The following is a 25,309-nucleotide window of genomic DNA, read 5'->3' as shown; positions in this document are numbered from 1 at the left end:
AAGCAATTGGGGGTTTCAAGGGCACCTCAGTCATTTCCTGTCGGTATTAAGACTCGAACCCGCAAGCTTCGGGTTACCAGTCTGACTCTCTAACCATAAGGCCACGACTGCCCCCATTCATTATTTTAACAATGAAAGAACACAAGAACAGTCCTTCACTTCATTTTATTGCTGCATGACAGTCTAGTACACTAGTATGTAACAACATCATTTTTGGAGGCATATTTTAGCTGCCACTGGGTTTATTATATCCTACATTGTAAATAACAAAATAAAAATAATTCAAACATTTTCATATCAAGCTTTTATTTTGAACCAAAGTACTTGCATGTGCTTGCGTGCTTGTTGACTTTCTCTGCATCTTAGTGACTAAAGTTGCGACGGCCAGGCTGGTGGAGGATCACGCGATGTATGCGAGAGTAATGTTGAGGGACACGTTGACGAATGTGGTTCTGACGCTGAATGCAATTGCGGCTGAGATTGTGGCGGTTGGCCCGAGCCTGAGCCCGCTGTATCCGGCCCACCTGTGTGACTTTGACCAGAGCCCCAGACTGAGAGACCAACCGCTGAGATACTCGACCACTGCCTCGAGCAACAGGGACTTCTGGTTCTACAATGCTTTAGAAAGAGAACAAAACACCATTTCAACTCAATCCAATACTGACCGTCAATGCCAACGCAACCTCTATCTCCAGTAGAAATACAGTGATAATGACTGCAATCTCTGAGCAGATGTATTGGTTTTACCTTGTATCACTGACCAAGCTGGCAGCACATTTCTCAGTGCTTGACAGGGTTCTTATTAACTTAAACTGCACTTCACTGGGTTCAGAGGATGTCTCTCCATCTACGGAAAGGAATAATACAGTTACCATGAAAAACTGGCTTAACCCTGTAAAGCCTATATGAAAAAAACGACAAAAAAAAAATATAACCAAAAAGTAAGTAAACCGATGTTGCTTCAGTAAGTGTTCATCTTGAAATATTACTAACAATATAAAAGCTAGTCTTCTATTTACACAGCAAAAAGAACCACAACCTGAATAGGGACATTTTTATAATTATACTGAAAGAACTTTTACTTGCTAAAAAATGATAAACATTTAGGCGGCAGAAGGAATGAAGTATATTGTGTAGGTTTTTCAGTAGTTTCCAAAATGTTGATCAATTAGAGGCCTTAGAAAATTGTGTATCAAATATGAGTGTAGCAAAGTGTAGGCTTTAGTTAATAGGCACAATCACACAGACAACTAAATAATTTAATAATTTAATAAAAATATATTTTGAAGAATGTTTTGTCCATGGAAGTCCAAAACAACACATATATTGACTTTTTGTACAGACAAAAACACAATAACTACTAGCTGATGACAGAATGTAAATTTTTGCTAATCTAATCCAATTATATTACTTGCAGCCCCTGAATTTGTTGCATTAAATGTACTCTAGGACGTTTCTTCTCTAAATATGAGACATTTGTCTCTGTACTCACCAGCTGCATTGACCATGAGCCAGCCCTCCTCCTCCACTTCCGGAGACCCTGGTTTTGGTACAGTTGGTTCCTGAGTTGTTTCATTTACGCTTCCAAAGAGCAGGTTTGTGAGCCGTTGAAACATGGTTATAAATTGCGTGATTGTACTGAATAATTGATGATGAACTGGATTGCCTGGTACACGAGTCTCACACTTCTTCACTGGCAGATGTTACGAGCAGATCTCAGCAGGACGACTTCAGCCAGACCTTCAGTAAAGGAAAAATGCGACTATAAATGTAAACATTGTGATATAGCTTAGTCTCTGTTTTGAATTATATCCTCTAATCAAGACTTGGTTAGGAACCACACCTGACAGGATCAGGCTGCAAGCTATTTTAAACTCATATTGAGGTCAGGCTTGATTCTGAAATCAGAGCATCTTTTTTTTCAGGCCCTGGCATAGGGATGAATTAATGCAGGGTTCATTTTAGCAGCAAAAAAAGTAAAAAAACAAAAAAACCTCTTCTTAGCACAATGGCTTTCCCCATCCATGCACACTTAGAAATTCAAAACATTCAGTTAAAATTGTTGTTTTAGTCATTAGTTTAGTTATCAAAAGAGACATATTCTAAATGTGACTGCTATTTAAGACCCATTTCTGGGGATATTTGTTCATATGGCCACAAAGATTTTGGGAGTGCATTGTTGGACCCCAGCTCCATTGTTGCCATCCATCTGTCGTTCTCCAGCTGGGGGGTGTGCCATTGAAACAATAGCTTCATTTTCTCTGAAAACACAGCGTCTCATATGGAAATTGTTTAATTTCAATGTTTGTTTGTTATTTTAATGCACAGTTCATTTAGCAGCATTTTTCAAATAACTGTATGTGGATGGTTTTTGGGGTGTTTGTTTTTCTCTCTTTTGCTAGTCATGCAGATGTCGAGGAAAACACAAGGGGAACTAATTTATCATTTTGTGCCATTGGCTACAAATGTACACTAACAAGAAATATGCTGTAAAAGAAACATAAATGACAAATACAGTAAACATCACATATGAATCAATGAAACAGCGTTATATTGGTAGATTATGATTAAGAAATATGGTATGAGCATTTATGAATAGGCCTACATACAAATTAGTATACATGAACATATACCAACAAAACATTTTGCGTATAACGTTAACTTATACAGATTTTCTCACATAGCTAAAAATCGAGGCTTAAGTAAAACATACCTGCTTCTTTATAGAGAAACCAATTCCCCGACGTCTAATTCGTTAAAAATAAATCTTTGGTTTAATCCGAGGTAGAGGTGCAGAATATATGCTCTTTTGTTTTGTTTATTTTGCTTTAAATTATAGCACCGCAGCATAAATCCCAACGAACAGCTGATAATAAAAACAAAAAGCCAGGCGAAGTAGCTCCGCCTACTGCTGTGGGCTAGTCCAATTAGATTCGTACACAAACAGAGAGGTGGAGCCATAATTTAACGGGGCGTATTGTCCGTTTTTCATCTATAGCTGACCTGGGAACAGTTTGTAACGTTAAACTTTAAAACTCATGGGTCGACCGTAAGTAAAACTGATTCCAGTTTAGCTTTGGGGGAAAGGAGGGGCGTATCAATCAACAAAATTTGAAAACTGCAGAATGTGCCGCAGCAACGGACAGTGGGAATTACATGAAGGAGTGAGACATTTTAAAGCGATTGGCTTGCTTTCTTCAGTGGAACACACACACACACACACACACACACACACACACACACACACACACAAGAAAATATTATCTCAGTTACTCACTAAACAGTGACGGAGGTTAAATGTTCAATTATGTAAAATTTTACAAAATATTATATAGAATATTATCAGCATTATATAGCAAATGCGTCTTTAAAGAAATAGTTAACTCAAAAATGAAAATTATGTCATCATTTACTCAACCTCAAGTGGTTCCAAGCCTGTATGAATTGCTTCTTCTGAACACGAAAGAAGGGGGGGGGGGGGGGGGTCAATAGGGGGGGGGGGGGGGTCAATAGGGTCCTGCAACTGTTTGGTTACTGACATTCCTTAAAATATGTTATTTTGTGTTTAGCAGAAGAAAGATATTCATTTTAATAAAAATGTTTGGGTGTAATTATCCCTTTAATTACTGTAAATTGTACCCCTGTCCACTAATTTTGATAATCACCCATAACTTTCTTACAGGACTGTTATCAGAAAGAAATTAATTAAAAACTTTTTTTTATTAAAGTTTATAATTAACATTGAATGTAATTATGATAGTAAGTGAATAGAGGGGGGGGGGGGGATTATTCTTAAAATAAAGTTAAATAAGTCACATTAAATAGGCATAATTTGAGCCTGCTAAACGTAGGCTAGATTTTTGCATTTAGTGCACTTCATCAAAATTGTGGACACAAACTTCTTTCATGGACACCTTCATATTCATTTTTTGACAGTATCTGACAAATGGCACTGTATTCTAGCAGAGCTCTTGTATTGTATTATAGTTAATCGTCTGCCTTATTTATAGCTACTTGATTTTATTTTTCAGTACAATAATTCAGTAGAATCAGTAAAACACATTTTTTTGATAAAAAAAAATACAGTGAAAAATACTGTGAATTATAATTTTTTAAAATTCACTTTCTTCTATTTCGTTATATTTTACAATGTAATTTATTCCTGTGATGGCAAAGCAGATTTTACAGCATCATTAACGCAAAGTAAGTATTTTTTATTACCACAAGGTGGAGCCATAATCAAAGTTGTACTTTCACACGCAAAATTCATTCAAGGCTCGTGCTGACTTCTGTTGAAAAGTGCATTGTGCACTTGTCAGCGTATCAAAATTAGGTAATAAAACATCTCCAGAACACATACATTTTAGTATACGTTGTATAATGGTCTTGACAATCAAATAAAACGTGATGTCAGCTTGTGAACATTTAGTTCGTAAACGTGTGCAAACCAGGTCTGGTATATGCGTTTTGATAGACTACAGATTTATGTTGCACATGCTAATTCTATCCTTCATTGTGAATTCTTTGCAGATGGCAAATAGCTCCTTCACAAAAGCTCTAATTTAAATTAACAATGATCTGGCTCTTTACACACATTGGCTTGGAGACGCGAAGTAAACAATGAATTTAGAATGGCTAATTTACATGATCTTGATAGGCACGAATTAAACAATTCACTTATGTGTATTACCTGCGAAGTGCGCTTGGGAACATTCACACCTAGGCAGCAGTCAAGTGCTGGGTAATTAAATGAAACACTGACGACAGCGATGGCTGTAGGCTGTTCTTTTGGGCGGGTCCAAATGGACGTATACCCACTTAGTCTGTCAGACTATTTTAAATAAGTACAGACTCACTAATTGTAGTCCATTTCAGATCAGTGTTCAGTGTTAACGTTACAAGAACTGCGGATTGGCGAGGACGTTACATTTTAAGGACTATATCTGAAGCGGAGCGTTTCAGTGAAATTTTACCCCTGAAAATAATTGGGACTGGACTGTTAAAACTCAAGAGTTCAGAATGCCTCGGTCTTTCCTGGTAAAGAAGTATTTCACCAGCAAGAGGCCAAACTACAGCGAGTTGGAATGTCAGAACGGTGAGTTTGGTTACTTTTTTATAAAAAAATTCGAATCGATATATAGGTAAAGTTTTTTCAACTGTAAAACTGGCACCTAAATTAGTTATTCTGATCAAAGTTCGTGGGGATTGCTTTTGTGTCATCGGTACATTGGACATGTTCATGTAATATAAATATGTTTTAATAATTAAAAAAACGGGATTTCGATCATTTTCCTTGTGGAATTTCAATCTATACACAGCGCCCTTTCTTCACTGGATCTGGTTGCATGTGAGATGCACATGTGTTTTTTGACTTTCTACTTCTGTTGCAACTGTGTCCTGTGGTTTTCTCTGGCAATCACTTATATTGTAAAATACCAAGTCTAAAAAGTCTATAGCCACATGTCTATTATGGTTTTAAATATCATTAGGAACTTATTTTCTCTTCCTCTCTCACCCATCAGATACTTTGCCAGACAGATACCCACTAGCAGAACTTCCAGCAGTCAGCAATGAATTTCCAGTGACTTGCTTGACCACTGGACTGGTTTGGGATGTCAGCTTGCTACCTTCCCTGCACAATCCCACATCCCCATCCACACTTTCCACTAGCCAGGGCCCGCTGGACCTCAGCTCCCCGTCCAGCGTCAGCTGCAGCAGCAGTGGGGAAGAAGACGAAGGACGCACATCAGATCCTCCGAGCCCAGATTCCTCAGACACCTACCACCCCCAACAGACCAGCAGGCCGAGACGCAACAACAAGAACAGGGCAGGACAGAGAGAGGACAAGAGCGAGGCCACCGTCCCTGTCACTCGACCAGCCTTCTTCTGCAAGCACTGTCCCAAAGAATACAACAGTCTGGGTGCCCTAAAGATGCACATCCGCTCTCACACACTACCATGCGTCTGTCCCACCTGTGGAAAGGCCTTCTCGCGACCCTGGCTGTTAAGAGGACACATTCGCACACATACAGGTAAAAAAAAAAATCCCCCAACAAACTTCAAATGTTTACTCGCTTGAAATGTTATCTTACTAGCACCCAATAGGTTCATGTTAATTTTGCATTGTGTTTATAAAGAAAAATAATTGAATTCTGTATACTTTCTTTTGGAAATCTCTAAAATCTCTCTTCACAATAACTTCATTAATGCAACTGTTAGTTTAGTAATTCACTCGGTCACGTGAGTTTGTCCTCAATAGAATTGCTTTTCATTGATCACTCATTGTTGACATCTTTTTAACAATGACACAATAGGACAATCTTATCAATCACTAGTGTGAGAGCAGAGATAAGCAAAGATAAGTTAATCAAGAATGCCAAAGGAGCACTTGTTATCATCCTTGCTGAGTAGCCACTTATTTTGTGTACTTGTGGTTGATTCAATCAGTATAGCATGTGACTGTTAGCGACAACATGTTTTTTTTTTTTTAAACAAAGAGATGTACTTTCAGAATAGACATTTACAAGCAAGTTGCAAGTGCCTATTTAACGGTCGTTTTTAATCACTTCCCTCCCCCCTCAGGTGAGCGTCCGTTCTCCTGCCCACACTGTAACCGTGCCTTCGCAGACCGCTCTAACCTGCGCGCACACCTGCAGACCCACGCAGATGTGAAGAAATACCAATGCAACACCTGCTCTCGCACCTTCAGCCGCATGTCCTTGCTGCAGAAACACAGCGCAGCCGGCTGCTGTCCCTCCACGGCATGAGGACACCGGGAGCAATTTTATTCTACTTCAGGACTCTGTGCCTTGTGAGATGATAATAATGACCGTGCGCTTCTTCTCTCAACACCCACGCACAGATGCAAAATGCAACTGGAGAAGGATGATGCGACATTTAAGCGGACTTCTTAAACATTACATGGTCGATACATTTCCAAAATGCCACATCAGACTTTTTTTTTTCCATAACCAAAATACTTCAAATGAAGGAATTATGAATGTTAAATGTATAATAGCTGTTCAGCTAGGAGTCCTGAAGCAGGGACAGCTGCTGTCAGTTTGGGGGTGGGCTCACTATGGTAGGGTATGTCTCTCAGCATGACACACACACACACACACGCAAACATATGCACACAGACAGACAGCTGTTCTGTGGTGCGGAGGCAGTGTGCTAACAGGTGCCCTGGCCCTGACCGTCACATCTCTGATAACAGGTGGCGTCTGCCAATTTCTCTAGAAACACACTTTGAGAGAGTCGTAATGGACCACAGTTGACTGTGCTGTTGTTGTTTTTTTTTAGTTGATTTTAGTGGGTTGTAACCTGCATGCGCAAGGTTCATCGCTTGTTTTTACTGATGTTTGTTCTTTTTTTTTTACTCTCCGTCTCCTTTATCACTCCTTTTGTTGTACAGGGACCGAGTTTTAAAATGCACTCCAGTTTACCAAAGAGTATTGAAGTCCGGTCATTATGTATTGGGACATTTTTAAACCAAAGCCATGCTACTTTTTGTAATTTAAATTTTTTCTTTTTTGTACCTCAATGTTTTTGACATGCAACTCTTCTGTATTTTTATCTGATGTGAAGAAAAGGACGGTCTCAGTAAATAGCCAATGTATTTCATATTTTGTCCACTATGCATGTGGACATATCAACCTTAACATGTCACATTTTACTCACACAAATTCATGCATGTTTTTTTTTTTTTTCTTCCTAAAATTGAATGTTCAGTGCAATTTTTTTTTTTACATACTTTTTTTTTATTTTATACATCTCTTTGTATTTGTCCAAATCATTTCCATCCAATAAAATAATTTAAGTTTATACAAAGACTTTGATTCATGCTCACTTTTTTTTTTGGGATTCGCTACAGTTGCAAAATGCCAAAAAGACTCATACTGGTAATCTGATGGCTCATACTATTTGAAGCTGTTGAAATGCATTATCAGGAAAAGCGGTGCTTCATTTCCCATGAATAGGAGTGACTCACTGGTTTGTAACTGTGATGTTTGCTGGGTGGCAGGTGAACGCACTATGACAGCACAGGGACAACTGCATGCACCTGCCCCACACACCTGTCCTACTGCACGCACATGCTCACTCACTCTCTGCAAACAAAACGGTTTACCCAGAACGGACTCCTGGTTATGCATACGGATGTGTGTTGATCTTTATGTGTAAGCACGGTCAGTGCAGCAGATCCGTTTTTATATACAAGACATAAAGACGTCATTGTGGCCTGATGGCGTTTTAGTCATCTGAGCGCTCTGTGTTCGTTCAAACTGTAATTTTGCCTCTGGAGGTATTGCTGCGAGGCAAACTGATGGAATGTCTTACATAAATATTTTCATGTTGGAAGCTTTGCTTGCGAGCGTTGGAAGAGTTGCGTGTGTATGCTGCATTGATGTAAGGCGCTCCTATCTGCTGACCTCAAAACCTGGCATGTGTAACTGTAATGACTAAATAATCATACTGAGCTAGAATCAAATCTCTGCTATGGAAGCCGATTTCCACCTTGGAATTAAAAAAAACTTTATATCTCATGTATCGGACGTAGGCCAGTAACAGCGGTGCATGCAGACCTCACTCCCCTGGCCTCAAGAGATACGCTAGAGGCTGCGGTCTTTAGCATCCTTGTTATCGCGCCCGCCTCCCACGATGGAGACCCTGGTTCGAATCCTCCTCGGAGCGGGTCAAGAAGGACTGGTTACATTGGGTGCTGTTGACCCGGATGGGAGTGAGGTTTAGGGGGGTGAGTGTAATGGATGTAGGTCAGTAAGAGCTGTGTGTGTCAAGAGGTGCTAGCAACTGACGTTAGAGGCTGGAGTCTTTGGCGCCCATTGCCCAAAGCATCACACTGCCTCTGCCGGCTTGCCTTCTTCCCATGGTGCATCCTGGTGCCATGTGTTCCCCAGGTAAACGCACCCATCCATCCACGTAATGTAAAAGAAATCGTGATTCATCAGACCAGGCCACCTTCTTCCATTTCTCTGTGGTCCCGTTCTAATACTCACGTGCTCACTGTTGGCGCTTTCGGTGGTGGACAGGGTTCAGCATGGGCACCCAGACTGGTCTGCGGCTATGCAGCCCCATACGCAAAAAACTACGATGCACTGTGTATTCTGACACCTTTCTATCAGAACCAGCATTAACTTCTTGAGCAATTTGAGCAACAGTAGCTCGTCTGTTTGTTCGGACCACACGGGCCAGCCTCCACCCCCTACATGCATCAATGAGCCATGGCCACCCATGACCCAGTCGTCGCTTCACCACTGTTCCTTTCTTGGAGCACTTTTGATAGATACTGACCACTGCAGACCGGGAACACCCCACAAGAGCTGCAGTTTTGGAGAAGCTCTGACCCAGTCATAATGTTATGCCTGACAATCTCAAAATCCTAATTTCACAGTTGTAACTTTATATCTTGTTACTGCATATTTTATTTGCAACTTTGTTTCTCATTGTGGCTGAATCTCACAATGTGATTTTGTATATTGTAATTGCGACTTTATATCACATGATCTCACAATTGCGTTTTTTTCTTCTTCTCATAATTGTGTCTGAATCTCACAATGTGATTTTGTATCGTGCAATTGCACCTTTGTACCTCACAATAGGGGTGGGTAGTATAACCAAAATTTTATATCACAATATGAATATTTCACTATATAAACAGTGAGGAAAATAAGTATTTGAACACCCTGCTATTTTGCAAGTTCTCCCACTTAGAAATCATGGACCCAGCCTCGACCCATTTTCAATGCTCTAACTGAGAGAAGGAGGCTTTTCCCCAAAATCTCGCAATACATGGCCCCGGTCATCCTCTCCTTAATACAGTACAGTCGCCCTGTCCCATGTGCAGAAAAACACCCCCAAAGCATGATGCTACCACCCCCATGCTTCACAGTAGGGATGGTGTTCTTGGGATGGTACTCATCATTCTTCTTCCTCCAAACACGTTTAGTGGAATTATGACCAAAAAGTTCTATTTTAGTCTCATCTGACCACATGACTTTCTCCCATGACTCCTCTGGATCAACCAAAAGGTCATTGGCAAACTTAAGACGGGCCTGGACATGTGTTTAAGCAGGGGAACCTTCCGTGCCATGCATGATTTCAAACCATGACGTCTAAGTGTATTACCAACAGTAACCTTGGAAACGGTGGTCCCAGCTCTTTTCAGGTCATTGACCAGCTCCTCCCGTGTAGTTCTGGGCTGATTTCTCACCTTTCTTAGGATCATTGAGACCCCACGAGGTGAGATCTTGCATGGAGCCCCAGTCTGAGGGATATTGACAGTCATGTTTAGCTTCTTCCATTTTCTAATGATTGCTCCAAAAGTGGACCTTTTTCACCAAGCTGCTTGGCAATTTCCCAGTAGCCCTTTCCAGCCTTGTGGAGGTGTACAATTTTGTCTCTAGTGTCTTTGGACAGCTCTTTGGTCTTGGCCATGTTAGTAGTTGGATTCTTACTGATTGTATGGGGTGGACAGGTGTCTTTATGCAGCTAACGACCTCAAACAGGTGCATCTAATTTAGGATAATAAATGGAGTGGAGGTGGACATTTTAAAGGCAGACTAACAGGTCTTTGAGGGTCAGAATTCTAGCTGATAGACAGGTGTTCATTTCTGGATTTTTTTAATTTAGATTATGTCTCTCACAGTGGACATGCACCTACGATGACAATTTCAGACCCCTCCATGATTTCTAAGTGGGAGAACTTGCAAAATAGTTCAAATACTTATTTTCCTCACTGTATATATATATATATATATATATATATATATATATATATATATATATATATATATATATATATATATATATATATATATATATATACATATATATATATATATATATATATATATATATCAAATTTTTTGTTACCTTTAAAATGTCATAATTCTTATCACCATTTTTAATATAATTGAAAAAATTAATACAACATTTATATTTAACCGTTTAAGCCCAGTTAAGCGGCAAAAAGCACTTAGTTCAGTTCTCACGCGCCCTATGAGCAGCGGCTTCATGTCGCACGTCTCTCAGACATATAGCGCATATAGCGAAATTAGTTATCTTTCTCTGCTTATTGCGCTTCAACGGTTTAAAATAACCGCAAAGCTTAAAAACGCATGCAAATGATACGCTTTTGTTACTACGTAACACAGCAACCCTATAGAGATGATAGTTCAAAATCTCTACCGGTTGACAAATTTCTACTGGTTAATCGTGTCTACCGGTATATCGCGCACCCCTACCTCACAATGTGTTTATCATCTCGCATTTGCGACCTTATATCTCAGGATTGTGACCTTATATTGCGCATAGTTTATTTCTTAATTTAAACTTTCTCTCACAATTCACTTTTTCAAACAGGCTTCTATACTCTGTTGTCCGTACAGTTGTAAAAATTAGGATGTGAAAAGCTAAAATGGATCCTCCAACAGCACTTGCGCTGTAAGCTTCTAGTGGAAACAGGTCTACATTAATCAGACCGAACTGTTGAATCCAGACAGTGAGTCAGCTGCTGTCAGGAGCAAGAGTGAGTTCTCATAGTAAGTGTAGATGCGTTTGTGGAGCATGAGGTAAGTCCTTCCATGCGCTGTCCCAGATCTGAACGTCTGAAAGAGTGTTAGTATGAGGAGCCTCTTCCCATTTAGTCACTCAACCACTCACAGACATCCACAATCTCTGGAATGCATGTGTCAGGTGCTGACATGTAGTTTACGACAGTGAAGTGTAATCCTTGGGGGGTGCTGGTTAGGAAAGAATTGTTTAAGCTTTACATTTTTGGTGATGCAATTGGGGTCAATTCGTCTTTAGGTGCAGTGCAACAGTGAAAGGACACAATCCTCCAAACGCTCTGGAAAGCCGACAGGAAAACATCTGTATGAAATGGAAGCAGAAGAGTTACATGTGGTCGATTTGTAACAAGCCCAGAGGGCAGGGAGAGGCGGTCGAGTGAGATGACGTTATCAGAGTTGCTGTGAGAAACTTTAAGGAAGAAATTCCTGATAAAGCTCGAGCTTCGTCAGCAGGTATAGAGACCACATACTAGTATATCTGATTCATCAAACTTATTCACCAAAAAAAGCACTTTTCCAAACCTGGAAAGTGTGTGGTGAGCCAACACGTCAATGTGCCGCCAGAGAGTTTGCTGTAACGCAACCCGCAGCAATATTTAGTGCATATTCTGTGCTAAGAAATGAAAACTAAATATGCACTCTCATACAGTCGTTCCTGAGGGATAATGAGACGTCTGGCTCTGAAATCGGAGAACTCCTTCCCCACTGCGCGTTCCCAAGTGCCAGAACGTTCACTGTAATTTACCAAAAGTGGCTGCTGCTGCTGCCATAAAGCATGTGTTTAACATTCCAGCCCTTTTCTCAGGGCTCGTGTGTGCCTTTTATACTCCCTTTCTTTTGCTCTTTCTCGACTTTGCATGGCTAAATTTGAGCACAAGTATGATGCGCCTTTGCCTTACTTCACATGAGGATCATCTCTCTCCCTCAGAGACACCCAAAGTCCCAGGCAGGAAATGGGAGTTTACATTGGCCTGACTTTGCAGGGAGAGAACAAGTGGGCTCAAGTGTTCAGTGACTGCAGTACGGCTGCAGCGGAGCCCCATCCCCCCACTCAAGATTCCCTCCCACGCCTGCTCTCCCACTCAGTCAGGGGGAGAGCGCTGCAAGGGCCTTGGCCAAGACTTGGGGCTCAGGGCCTGGGATACAGGAAGAAGCTGTCAGCCTCTTATAAACACGAGCAGTTCTGCACCCACGACAGACTAGCGCCTGAGGGAATGCTCCAACGCCGCCATACTGTCTGTGTCAAACCGACTGAATGCAAAAAGTCACACGTTTCTCACCACAGGTATTCTAAACTTCATTACAAGCATCTCTGCTGTTAGTATACTTCAGAACGCTGTCATGTCTCCTGTGTCAGAAACCGAAGGCACTCATTGGCCAGTCAGTCAATGAATTAACAGACAGCATTTAAGTATGAAGGAAACTGCATTCAGACCGCCTTCCAAGGCACTGTAACAGGCACGTGCAGAGGGGGCTTTGGATGCTCGAGCCCCTGCCCTTTTTCAAATTGAATCAAAAGTGCCCCTCTCAGACAAATATCAATGATAATATCGTGGTCAATAAAACGAAATAAATGTGATTATTATAACATGACAATGTATACAATAGTAACGAACGGCTCAAAAGTCGGACAATTTCTGTTGAGGCGTTGCCATAACGCGTTGCTATGGGTTGCGTGCGTTTTGATTGACTGCTGCTGATTTTCCACTGTTCGGAAACGGCTCTCGAGCCAAATATGGTCCTTTCAGAGAGTGTGTGGCCTTACGGGAAAAAAGTAAACCAATATTTTTTTTTTTCATCCACAATCAGAGCTAATGTGTTGATTTAATTACAAATCTATATATGATATATTTTAAAGTATTACACAATTCACCAATGCCCGTTTGTCATGTATATACACCAACCAATCGTGATATGGCAAAGCAAGTTCAAATTCCATTGGGGATGTGAAGTGGAGCGGTAATTTTCTGTTCTTATTCATAAATCGTTTGAAAATTACATGGACACTTGGACAGGCGAACTAACGTTTGTGGAATGATTTCCTGCGGGTTGTCTCATTTTATTAATTGCATCACTGACAAAATGGATTTTAACTGACAACAAACAAATCCCTGCACAAAACCATGCAGCAGCAGCAAAAGTCACATTAATGGTAAGTGTTAAATTCACTTGTATATTGATACACCGTTTACTATTTCATGAAACTATCAAAGTTAACAAAACCCAAGTGCCACCGGCACCTACAGGCCTAGTATGTGAAGTGTAGGCTGGCGAAATGGTTAGGACTTGGAAAGGACTTTATTATACCATTTTTGAATATTATGCAGCATTATGAAAGAAGTCTCTTATGTTCATCAAGCCTGCATTTATTTGATAAAAAACAGCAATATTGTGAAATATTATTAAAATAATGCTTTTCAATTTTAAAATAATTTAAAATATAATTTATTCCTGTGATCACAGCTGGATTTTCAGCACCATTAATCCACTCTTCAGTGTCACATGATCATTCAGAAATCATTCTAATATGAGGATTTAATGTCAATGATGGAAACTGTGATACTATTTTCAATATTCTTTGATTAATAAAAAGTTAAAAAGAATATAATGTAATAATATTTCATAATATTAGGCTAATGTTTTTTCTGTATTTTTGATTAAATAAATGCAGGCTTGATGAGCATAAGGATATATATATATATATTGCCCCTTTTTTACATTTGAGCCCCTGCCCCTGAAGAACTCTCTGCACGGCCCTGCACTGTAACGTCACATCTATCAAAGTGGTTCCTGTGGTATGTGGAGGGTGTACACAGCATGACTCTGTATATTTTATTATTTTAATAAACCGGCCAAAAAATCAATTAAAGTCTGCTTTATACATTTCAGAAAAAAATCACTTAAAATTTTTTTTATTTGATAATTTATTGGGGAGAACAAGTATTTGATACACTGCCGATTTTGCAGGTTTTCCTTTACAAAACATGTAGAGGTCTGCAATTTTTATCATAGGTACACTTCAACTGAGAGTCCAGAAAATCACATTGTATGATTTTTAAGTAATTAATTTGCATTTTATTGCATGATATAAGTATTTGATACATCAGAAAAGCACAACTTAATATTAGGTACAGAAACCTTTGTTTGCAATTACAGAGATCATATGTTTCCTGTAGTTCTTGACCAGGTTTGCACACACTGCAGCAGGGATTTTGGCCCACTCCTCCATACAGACCTTATCCAGATCCTTCAGGTTTCGGGGTCGTCCTGTCCCCTTTGCAGAAAAGCATCCCCAAAGAATGATGTTTCCACCTCCATGCTTCACGGTTGGGATGGTGTTCTTGGGGTTGTACTCATTCTTCTTCTTCCTCCAAACACTGTGAGTGGAGTTTAGACCAAAAAGCTCTATTTTTGTCTCATCAGACCACATGACCTTCTCCCAATTCTCCTCTGGATCATCCTGATGGTCATTGGCAAACTTCAGACGGGCCTGGACATGTGCTGGCTTGAGCAGGGGGACCTTGCGTGCGCTGCAGGATTTTAATCCAAGACGGCGTAGTGTGTTACTAATGGTTTTCTTTGAGACTGTGGTCCCAGCTCTCTTCAGGTCATTGACCAGGTCCTGCCGTGTAGTTCTGGGCTGATCCCTCACCTTCCTCATGATCATGATCTTGAATTGTGCCCTAGACCGAGGGAGATTGACCGTCATCTTGAACTTCTTCCATTTTATAATAATTGCGCCAACAGTTGTTGCCTTCTCACCAAGCTGCTTGTCTATTGTCCTGTAGCCCATCCCAGCCTTGTGCAGGTCTACAATTTATCCTTGATGCCTTACACAGCTCTCTGGTCTTGGCCATTGTGGAGCGGTTGGAGTCTGTTTGATTGAGTGTGTGGACAGGTATCTTTTGTACACGTAATGAGTTCAAACAGGTGCAGTTAATACAGGCAATGAGTGGAGAACAGGATGGCTTCTTAAAGAAAAACTAACAGGTCTGTGAGAGCCGGAATTCTTACTGGTTAGTAGGTGATCAAATACTTGTCATGGAATCAAATGCAAATTAATTATTAAAAAATCATAATGTGAATTTCTGGATTTTTGTTTTAGATTCCGTCTCTCACAGTTGAAGTGTACCTATGATAAAAAATTACAGACCTCTACATGCTTTGTAGGAAAACCTGCAAAATCGGCAGTGTATCAAATATTTGTTCTCCCCACTGTATATGATGTGAATATCAAGAGACTGATGGGGCTGTCTTAATTAAAAAATATAGCATTGTGTTGCTTGCAGTTTTCAATGAAAACAAGTAATAAAAAAAGGAACTGTGTTGTGTGAAACATGAAAAAATGTTCCTAAATTAACTTGCTGCTCCATCAGACAGCCTTTTTATTCATTCAAACAAATGGCAGACTGCAAGATCAGAATTGTGGGAAAACATAAGCATCGGACACATCTGTGCTACCTTTAAAAGTTACCAGATGGAGGCATTTAAGTGGTCAGATCTACAAATAATGGATTCAGACATGCCTTGATGACTTCCTACTTCCATATACTGCATTTTTAAGTTCTGAACACAATCTACGCAATTGAGTGTAATTCCTTTCAGATTTATTTCAGGTTAACAGGTAGACGTACAGAACACACTTTTGGATCAGTGGCATGGCAAGTGAGTGCACTTTAATGTCAAAGTTTTGTTTATTTCTAAGGATGTAGGACTTGACAGATGAGAGAATCACACATTTCTATCCCAAACTTCACCTCACATTACCCACATCTTTCAATGTCTGTCCATCAGATGTGGCCCAGTACAAACACTACGAGCCTAATTACAGACAGAGACACTTCTGCATCAACTTCTCCGAGGTCTCCCATGAACAATAGCATCTAAACAAAACCACTAAACAAAATGCAAACAAAGGCCCTCATCTCTCTCTCCAAGAGCTTCAGAGTTTGCCAGAGGGCCGCTGGAGAAACGGAGAGACCTTATTACAGAATAATGAATCACACACTCACTAAGTCACAGGGTTGCTGAAGATGAATGTGCTCTCTGTTGGTTTTCCTGGAGCTGCGTGTTTACTAACCAATGACGCAGGCTGCACTTGATCAGAGACATGTGTTTCTGAGGTCTCAGTTCCAGTGAGAAGCGAGGGGAAGGAGAGCCGAGCGCGAATGTGTGGCGCCTGGGCTCCCTTGGCCCCGACTCTGCCACACACACAGGGGTTGGGGTAACTGTGGGGGTCATGCTGAGAAAAATAAACCGTGTAAACCTCAGGACAGGAAGCAGACTGCAGCGAGGAGATCCACATTAAGCGAGAGCATGAAGCCTCTAATTTCAGTCCATGCACTGATTTTGAACCTCAATTCAAATCCCAAAATTCGATGCCATACACTCAGATACCAAACGAAGGTGGTGCTCAATAAGTCTCTTATAGAAACCTTCGTAATTATATCTATTGAACTTAAAGGTCTGCCCACTAGTGGTACCAACTACTGCAAAAATGACTGTTTTCAAACAGGTTTCACTGCTGTTTTACACAGTCCAAACATAGTCCTCCCCCACATTAACTCCAATGGTAACACTTTACAATATAATGTTTGTACATAATACATTAACCTTGTTAATTTATTCAGTGTATGTATACAATGGTTACAAATGCATTTGTATATTCAGAAACCAACAGGAGGAATTAACATAGGAAGAGTATGGGATTTTACCGCTGTGAAATGTGGTGGAAATCTGAGGAGAATTTTCACAGATTTTCTTCTTTCAAATATCAAACCTGCACACACTACAAGGTTTGAAAATTGTGGCGCATCACACACTACAAGAGTATCATGACAGATTTAGCGGCCCACATGATCTCACTGGGAAGCAGATGTAAACAAAATGGATACTGTGTCACGACAACTTGCTGTAAACATTATATGAGTATACATTATAAAGGCAGTCGTGTTGTTGGCACATTTCGACCAACCGTTCCTCCATCTCTGTTGACCATTTGACCCGTACAGATAATTGTTTCATGGTTGCCATTTCAAAAGTTCAATCACTTCCGTCTCCTTGTAGACTTGTTTCTCATTGGTTATTGTGGAAGTATTGATTTAATTATAGTGGTAATCTTCCCAATTTAAAATCCTGATTTTTGATATTGTCGGGGCAGCCCTGATGTGTCCGCGAGCAGATCAGGAGTTTTAAAATTTGATCTGTAAACACCTCACATTACCAGATAATCCGGGCCGAACATCGGAACAAACAGATGCCCTGGATATACGATTTTTTTTCTCAGAATGCCGTGGTAAGTCATTCTGGAGAGGGAAGGAATGACGAAGGAGAAGTGTAGTCTGAGCCCGGCCTAAAATAGTTTTGAAATCTTATCAGATTTTCAAAATGTGAGAGATTACAAACAAACTTAAGGGTGCCTTAAAGGTGTCATTTTTTTATACTGTTGTCTGAGGTCAACTTATGACGTTTGCGTGGTTTTTACATTCAGAAACATCATAAAGAATAAGTAATAGGCTATTTTCTGCACTGTTTTGAGGCTCTCTGAAAAACGATCGGTTTTGATGGGCTTGCCGCACTGACGACTTGGAAGTAAACGCCCACGACTATGATTGGATAAGATTTGCATATTTAATGAGCTTCAGCTCCTCTCAGTACATGTGGGAATTGTTTTGAAAGCGTCTGGAGAAACACTCACAGGACTCTCATCCACCTGCGATTGACTGGAATGTTATTTCTGTATCATTTCGCCCAATCATCAGTGAATATAACCGCAAACCGTACACACACACACACACACACACACACGCAAGAAAGGTGATAGCCCGTCTGAAAAACACATAGCCCCGGGACTTTGGGCTTTGCGAGCTGGCGTTACAAGTCCGAGTCTGATCACGAATGAACCAATAACACCTTCTCCAGCCTGTGGTATGTAATCAATAGATATCAAACAATCTGTAACAATGCAATACTAACACATATAAAAAAACATGTTTACTAACATAAGTGTGTTGCACCGTTCCTGTCGGATCCAATACAGAAGGCACAGCATTGTGTTTTAATCTCAATATGTCTGCAAATCCAGTCTCGACCTCTATCTTGTTTACAATCGATTCCGCGGTGAAATGAAGCGAACAAACACGCAATGTCTTAAGCACATGAGCTGGAACCGGCATGTTTATTGCTCGACCCGTTTAGCTCCACGAGTCGGTGGGCGGGCTTGAGGCGGTGCTTCTGCGTCCTACTACGTCAGTGGTCGACATATTCTGAGAGCTCTTGTTTTCTGGGCCTGGTGTCAATAAAAGCTTTTCTTTGACTAACAAGGACGTTTTCAGCTCTGAAACGTACAGGATATTCTTATATCACAATGAACTTTTATATACCAAAGGCTCAAAGGAAAGTTGATTTCTCAATTCATCACCCCTTTAAGAAGACATTTATAATTTCTCTGAAAAAAATAAAATTAGAGAAATAAAAATATATAAACTTTCTTAAGACACGATACATATGCTTGAGAAGTAAAATTGTAAATATATATTATTTATCTTGTTTTAAGCATAAATTTAGCAAAACTTTGTTAAAGTAAAAAATATTGATTGTAATGGGAAAAATATGATTTTTTTAAATTAAATATTTATTTAATATAATTTAACATATACATATATTATATTGACAAAAGTTTTGGGACACCTGCCTTTACATACACATGAACGTTAATGACATCCCATTCTTAATCATTAGGGTTTAATATGGAGTTGGCCCACCCTTTGCCGCTATAACAGCTTCAACTCTTCTGGGAAGGCTTTTCACAAGGTTTAGGAGTGTGTTTATGGGAATTTTTGACCATTCTTCAAGAAGCGCATTTGTGAGGTCAGGCACTGATGTTGGACGAGAAGGCCTGGCTCTTAGTCTCCGCTCTAATTCATCCCAAAGGTGTTCTATCAGGTTAAGGTCAGGACTCTGTGCAGGCCAGTCAAGTTCCTCCACACCAAACTTGCTCATCCATGTCTTTATAGACCTTGCTTTGTGCACTGGTGCGCAGTCATGTTGGAACAGGAAGGGGCCATCCCCAAACTGTTCCCACAAAGTTGGGAGCATAAAATTGTCCAAAATGTCTTGGTATGCTGAAGCATTAAGAGCTCCTTTCACTGGAACTAAGGGGCCAAGCCCAAGCCCTGAAAAACCTCCAAACTTTACACTTGGCACAATGCAGTCAGGTAAGTACCATTCTCCTGGCCAGACAGAGAAGCGTGATTCGTCACTCCAGAGAACACGTCTCCACTGCTCTAGAGTCCAGTGACGGCGTGCTTTACACCACTGAATTCGATGCTCTGCACTGCACTTGGTGATGTAAGCTGAAGATGCTTGGCCATGGAAACCCATTCCACGAAGCTCTGTACGCACTGTTTTTGAGCTAATCTGTTGCCATTGACTCTGCAGAAAGTTGGCGACTTTTGCGCACAGTGCGCCTCAGCATGCGCTGACTCTGCTCTGTGATTTTATGTGGCTTATGGCTGATATTTTATATATATATATATATATATATATATATATATATATATATATATATATATATATATATATATATATATATATATATATATATATATATATATATATATATATATATATATATATAAATAAAAAAATTATTTATATTGTTTATTATTAATTTATTTTCAGTAATTATTCACAAATACATTCACTAATACATACAATAATGTTGTAATGTCCGACCCTATTGGTGCATTCAAATAAACAGACTGCAATTCCATTGTCTGCCACGAGTAGTGTAAAAATCACACACCTTTTCACAATTCCCCTTTAAGGTCTAATTGAACAACAATTCCTCAGATGTTTTTTGTTGAATTATTAGTAGTTTATTACATTCACTGACATGACATATTGTACCAATTATCATTTAAGACCATGACACACACCACTTATTCGAAATATCCTTGTCAACTGCTTAAAGTCATGTAGAAATGCCTAATGACTCATGGCTAAATTATTGCCAAAACAAGAGAAACATCCTTGACTGTATGAATGTAGGCGTTGTCTAAAAAACTAAGCGAGAGGGAAGTGAGGCACATGGAGGATGTAAGTCCAATTTTAGGTCTCTGGCTCACAGGTCGTACTTAACTTGTTCCTGAGCATAGCGGCTTGTATCCTGTGCTCAGCTCCCGCTGCCCAGGCTTTTCCTCACACATGCGGAGGGAAAAGAGTGTCGTTATTCACAGGCTCAACCCCAGATGGACAGGTGTCAAAACTTTACTGTTAGATCAATGGTACCTCATGGCATTTCGAGACTTTAACTCTTGAATTTCCTGTTGTTGTCGACCTGTAAAAGGGGGCGTGAACTACCGACTGGGTGTGTTCTGAACAACTGTCCTTCAAATATAAAGAACAAAAATTAATGCAAGCCTGATGAAAAGCTGTTTATACACCGGAATCACGTGGGGTGGCTCTCAGTTTACCGAACTAACTAAACAATTTAACACAAACTAACACTCAAGCATACACAGTCTATCTACAGCTGTCATATAACATCATGCAACCCCACCAGCACCTTCCCCCAACACAAATACATACATCCAGGGGTGGTCTTTTGTTGCAGAGAGACCAAACAGCAGCCTAGTAATGACGAGAAGCACTTTGCAACCTCACAGTCACCCTGATCTACAGGCAGTCTCTAATCCTCTATGAGGAAACTTTCTGAACTTCTCATCCTGTTGTTTGGAGGAGTTTGACAACCCACAATCTCTAAACTAACATATTATGAGAGGGGGGATTCGCTCATTAATGTCAGAGATCTTGAGCAGGAAATGAGATGAAACTCCTCCAAAACTCACAACCACACACGTATTCATATTCTCATACATGCTAGCAGGGGTGCAACAAGTTCTTTTGAGGGGGGTATGTGAGATTTGACTCCGGACATCCCTCTTTTGGGGGGTTTAAGGCTCATTATAGTGAATATAATGGTTATGTATTTTCTGCATGTTTTTCTCGGGGCCCCTGAGAGAAAATGGCTCCATATGCGTTGCATATCAAGCATAGCCCATATCTGCGCGCCTACACGTTTGCATCTCCTAACATTAATGAATACATGCTAAACAAAGCAGATCTTCTTGCCATCTTGTTCTATTCTGTCAGTTTAACAACTCTCACATGCTGAAGTGATTAGACTGCAGCTTGTTGTTTTCCCTTCCCAAAAGTAAAAAGGCTTCACGCAAAGAATGCTGAAAGATTTGCCACCCAACTGAGCTTTGGCTTATAGGAATGCTGGCTTGCCTTGGAATATAAAAACTGTAATGAGCCATCAACATGCAGACAAAAATCTAAAATTTCTCAAAGGTAAAATCATTGTGTCATTAAATATTGTCAACTGCTTTTCTCTGACATCAATCTGCGATGCAAAGACTCTAGAAATCTAGAAAGAGGAGGAGATCTAATATAGATCATCTACATATCTACAAAAGCTGTGCATTTACTGAATGAGCACTGTGCCACTGTACGTGCTTTGTCCGAACTGCTTGCATTTTAATTTATATGCTTAAATTTAACCCTGTTTTTATTTTTATTTTTAATTATACTCTTTATTTTTATCTTTCAATATTTTCTTTATTTTTTATTTCTTTTAATTCCTATTATAACTGTAATATTTTTATTTCATTTCTGTGTAAAGCACTTTGAATTGCCACTGTGTATGAAATGTGCTATACAAATAAACTTGCCTTGCCTTGCCTTACATAGGAGGAATATAGGAACCTTGGGAGGACATTTATAATTAAGTTTACTGCAAAAGAAATTTTTTGTTAAAAACAAAGTAAAAATATCCACACAACCCTTAAAACAAGATAAACATACCCGAGAAGCAAAACTGTGTAAGAAAATAAGATGTTTTTAGCTAAGCATAATAAATATAAATAAATAAAATGAATACATAATTTATTAAATATAACAAAAATAAAAATCCTTTTTTAAATCCTGTTTTAAGCTTAGAACAAGTAAGAGAAATAATAATACAATTAAGAAATGTGATTGACATTACTTTTATAACATTTACAATTAATAATCAATTTAATTTAAAAAACAACTTAGGTCTGAGTTCACCAAACTAATAATAAATAATAAATAAATGAAAATGAGAAATAAAAATAATAAACAAAATAAATATAAATGATAAACAAATAAAATGTATAAAATAAACATAAATCTCATACAACAATATCTTGTTCTGATAAGAAGTTTAGATATTTTTACCGAAAAAGTAAAATAAAATAAAAAACATGTATTAAGAAAATGCTTTTTGCAATATTCTAAAAAGTAGCATTCATCGTCATAATTAGGTAACATATAAGAATATGTCTTCCTCTTTTGCTTCCATGTTCACAACAATAGTTGTGTGTTTAAGCAACGTGGATCGCCGGGCCTTTCACAGCACTGTTTTAACGCAGAGCTCCGTCAAAAGACCCGTCTCTCACTGGAACGCTAAATGAGTGACACTTGCCCACCATGCCGGACATTCACACCTTAGATCAAAGAACTGTAGGATAACGGCTTTTGCTCACATACCAGTAAGCTTCGGCCAGCCTTCCTCCACCCACCCTCACTTTTAACACCCCAGTGATAAGTCTGAAGTGGGCAAATGGCACAAACACCTGTCTGCAGTTCAAACACTGACATCGCCCTTGTGCAATCACCTGTCGGCCCTCAGCTGTGAAAGGGCTTCTCACTTTTACGAAGCAGGAAGGGGATTTTCATTGTCTCTGCGACATGGTCGGTTTGTTAAGTGGTTTGAGTCTATGTGCATGGACCAAAGAGCCTGAATCCCCCTCTAAATGGCCCTTTACAAAACAAACACTGGTGTTTGCTTAGAAATATGCATTTAAGAGTTGGTTGACACCTAAGTGAACTTTTTGTGTAATGCAACTTTAAAATAGTCCTCACTTTGGTTCAGTTCAATTGTGTAGGTACACTTACTCGTTTATGAACAAAAAAGTTTTATGTGCACAATGAGAACTAGTGTTGTAAATCTCAACAGAGTCAGAGAGAGGAAATGCAGAAAAGAGGGATGAGGAGAACAAGAGGACATCAGAGGGTTGAGGGAGGAAATCCCACAGCAACCTGACCTCCATTTGAGCCAACATTACACATGAGTTCACCTACTGTCTCTCTTTCCCTTTCTCTCTCTCTCTCTGGGTGTGGTAGGTACATCAAAAGCTCCATGTCTCTATAGACTATTCCCATTTAGGACATTTTGGCAAAAACAAGCAAGGTGGCACAGGCCACTTAAACACAGGCAATTTTTGAAACAAACATCTAAACAAAGCACACAATTATATGTCTCCCGTATAAACACGCTCAAAACCGAGCAAGTGCATTCCCACAGTCTCGCGAAGCAGCAGAGATAGAGGTCTTTTAAAGTGCTGCATTCCTCTGCACTCATCCACAGTAGAGGAAACAGAGCACTCTCTATCATCTCCTCATTCAGAAAGCTCATGGTCTGCATGTGATTTCAATATGGACACGGCAAATCAACTGAGGGTCTGTTCACATTCATGCTAATGTGAGAGCGGCTGTTGATACGTTTCAGCGGGAAATTAAACAAATCTATTGGAATTTATATGTTTTCGTGAAGTTCTTATATTTGTAACAGAGAGACCAACAAGCAAACAAAATAAATGTGTTATTTTGGCAAAGGAAACCAAACTGCACATATTTGCCCTGGATAAAAGAAAAAAAATTACAGTAGGTTAAGAAAAATAATAATACAAATAATGAATAAATAAACAAACATAAAATTAATATTAATAAAACAAAATACCGGTATTTAATTATTTTTTTAAAATGTGTTAAATTGGTAGAGAAAGCCTTATGGAATACAAGGAAAACAGATGCTCAGGTTTGTCTCGGGTGTTTTATGGTTAAAAAAAACTAGAAAAAAATAGCAGTGGAGTAAGAAAAAATGTATAATGAAAAATAAAACAATAAATATGTATAAAATGTATATAATTCATATAATATAATATGATAAATATAATATAATATACTAAACATTTATCTTGTGTTAATGATTCTTATACTTTTTGATTTGTCTGGTACGTTCATCTAAATTTTGGTCAAGTGGCACTTAAAATCTTCAGTCAGCCTGAACGGATTTCTTTTACTCACTAAATAACTGTAACAAGGTTCTTCTTATACCTGGTTCTCACAAGAGCATAAAAAGCACTCTGTCTTTTCCGCAATGGCAGCATATTAGTGTTAGTGAAGGATATGGCAAGTGCAGTGACGGGTGGGTGGGGGTGGACGAGGCACCTTGCAACAGCTGGACTGAATTAGCCGGGGGGATCGGGGGGTGCGGGGGGGCTCTGAGACTGCTGGCGCCAGGAGCAGGCCAGCAGGTCAGGGTGGATGAAGATTACCAAAACACAAGCGGGCAGCCATGCCCTGCGGAGGGACGGGGAGGGTGGGGGGGGCAGGGGGTTCCTGGCTCACAGGCCTTCAGCTACAGGATGGGGCGGCAGGAGGACTTCCACTTCCTGTCAGATAACCCTTTCCTGTCCATATGACATCCAGAGAAAGAATGCATGAAAAGAAAAACAGTGGATGCAGATATTCACGTGATACTGTAATATATCGAACAAGGCACCGTTCTTGCCTGAGCTAATGTTGTTGGCAGCTTTGCCTGAGAGCTTCTCTCCTGTCATAGTTCATAT

At 39.7% G+C, this 25,309-nt stretch overlaps 2 protein-coding genes across 3 annotated transcripts; one reads left to right on the top strand and one right to left on the bottom strand.

Moving 5' to 3' along the window:
* Positions 1 to 146: 146 nt before the first annotated feature.
* tp53inp2a (tumor protein p53 inducible nuclear protein 2a) lies at positions 147 to 25,309 on the bottom strand. 2 transcript variants are annotated; one of them, XM_079844965.1, is made up of 5 exons: positions 25,252 to 25,309; positions 24,909 to 25,150; positions 1,493 to 1,740; positions 748 to 847; positions 147 to 618 (listed from the first exon to the last, which is right to left on the bottom strand). In XM_079844965.1, exons 3-5 carry the CDS (start codon positions 1,614 to 1,616, stop codon positions 363 to 365), a joined length of 480 nt encoding a protein of 159 aa, XP_079701091.1. In that variant the 5' UTR covers positions 1,617 to 1,740; positions 24,909 to 25,150; positions 25,252 to 25,309; the 3' UTR covers positions 147 to 362. The 2 variants fall into 2 exon arrangements, with proteins under 2 accessions (XP_079701091.1, XP_079701090.1); XM_079844964.1 differs by lacking the exons at positions 24,909 to 25,150; positions 25,252 to 25,309 and adding an exon at positions 2,714 to 2,892.
* Positions 4,565 to 7,828, top strand: snai1a (snail family zinc finger 1a). The gene is made up of 3 exons (XM_079844961.1): positions 4,565 to 5,095; positions 5,523 to 6,032; positions 6,583 to 7,828. Exons 1-3 carry the CDS (start codon positions 5,020 to 5,022, stop codon positions 6,765 to 6,767), a joined length of 771 nt encoding a protein of 256 aa, XP_079701087.1. The 5' UTR covers positions 4,565 to 5,019; the 3' UTR covers positions 6,768 to 7,828.

Source organism: Gobio gobio (genome assembly GCF_949357685.1).
Source record: "Gobio gobio genome assembly, chromosome: 19".
NCBI lineage: Eukaryota > Metazoa > Chordata > Actinopteri > Cypriniformes > Gobionidae > Gobio > Gobio gobio.
The sequence above is the reverse complement of the archived record's forward strand: the minus strand, read 5'-3'. Positions and strand labels throughout refer to the sequence as shown.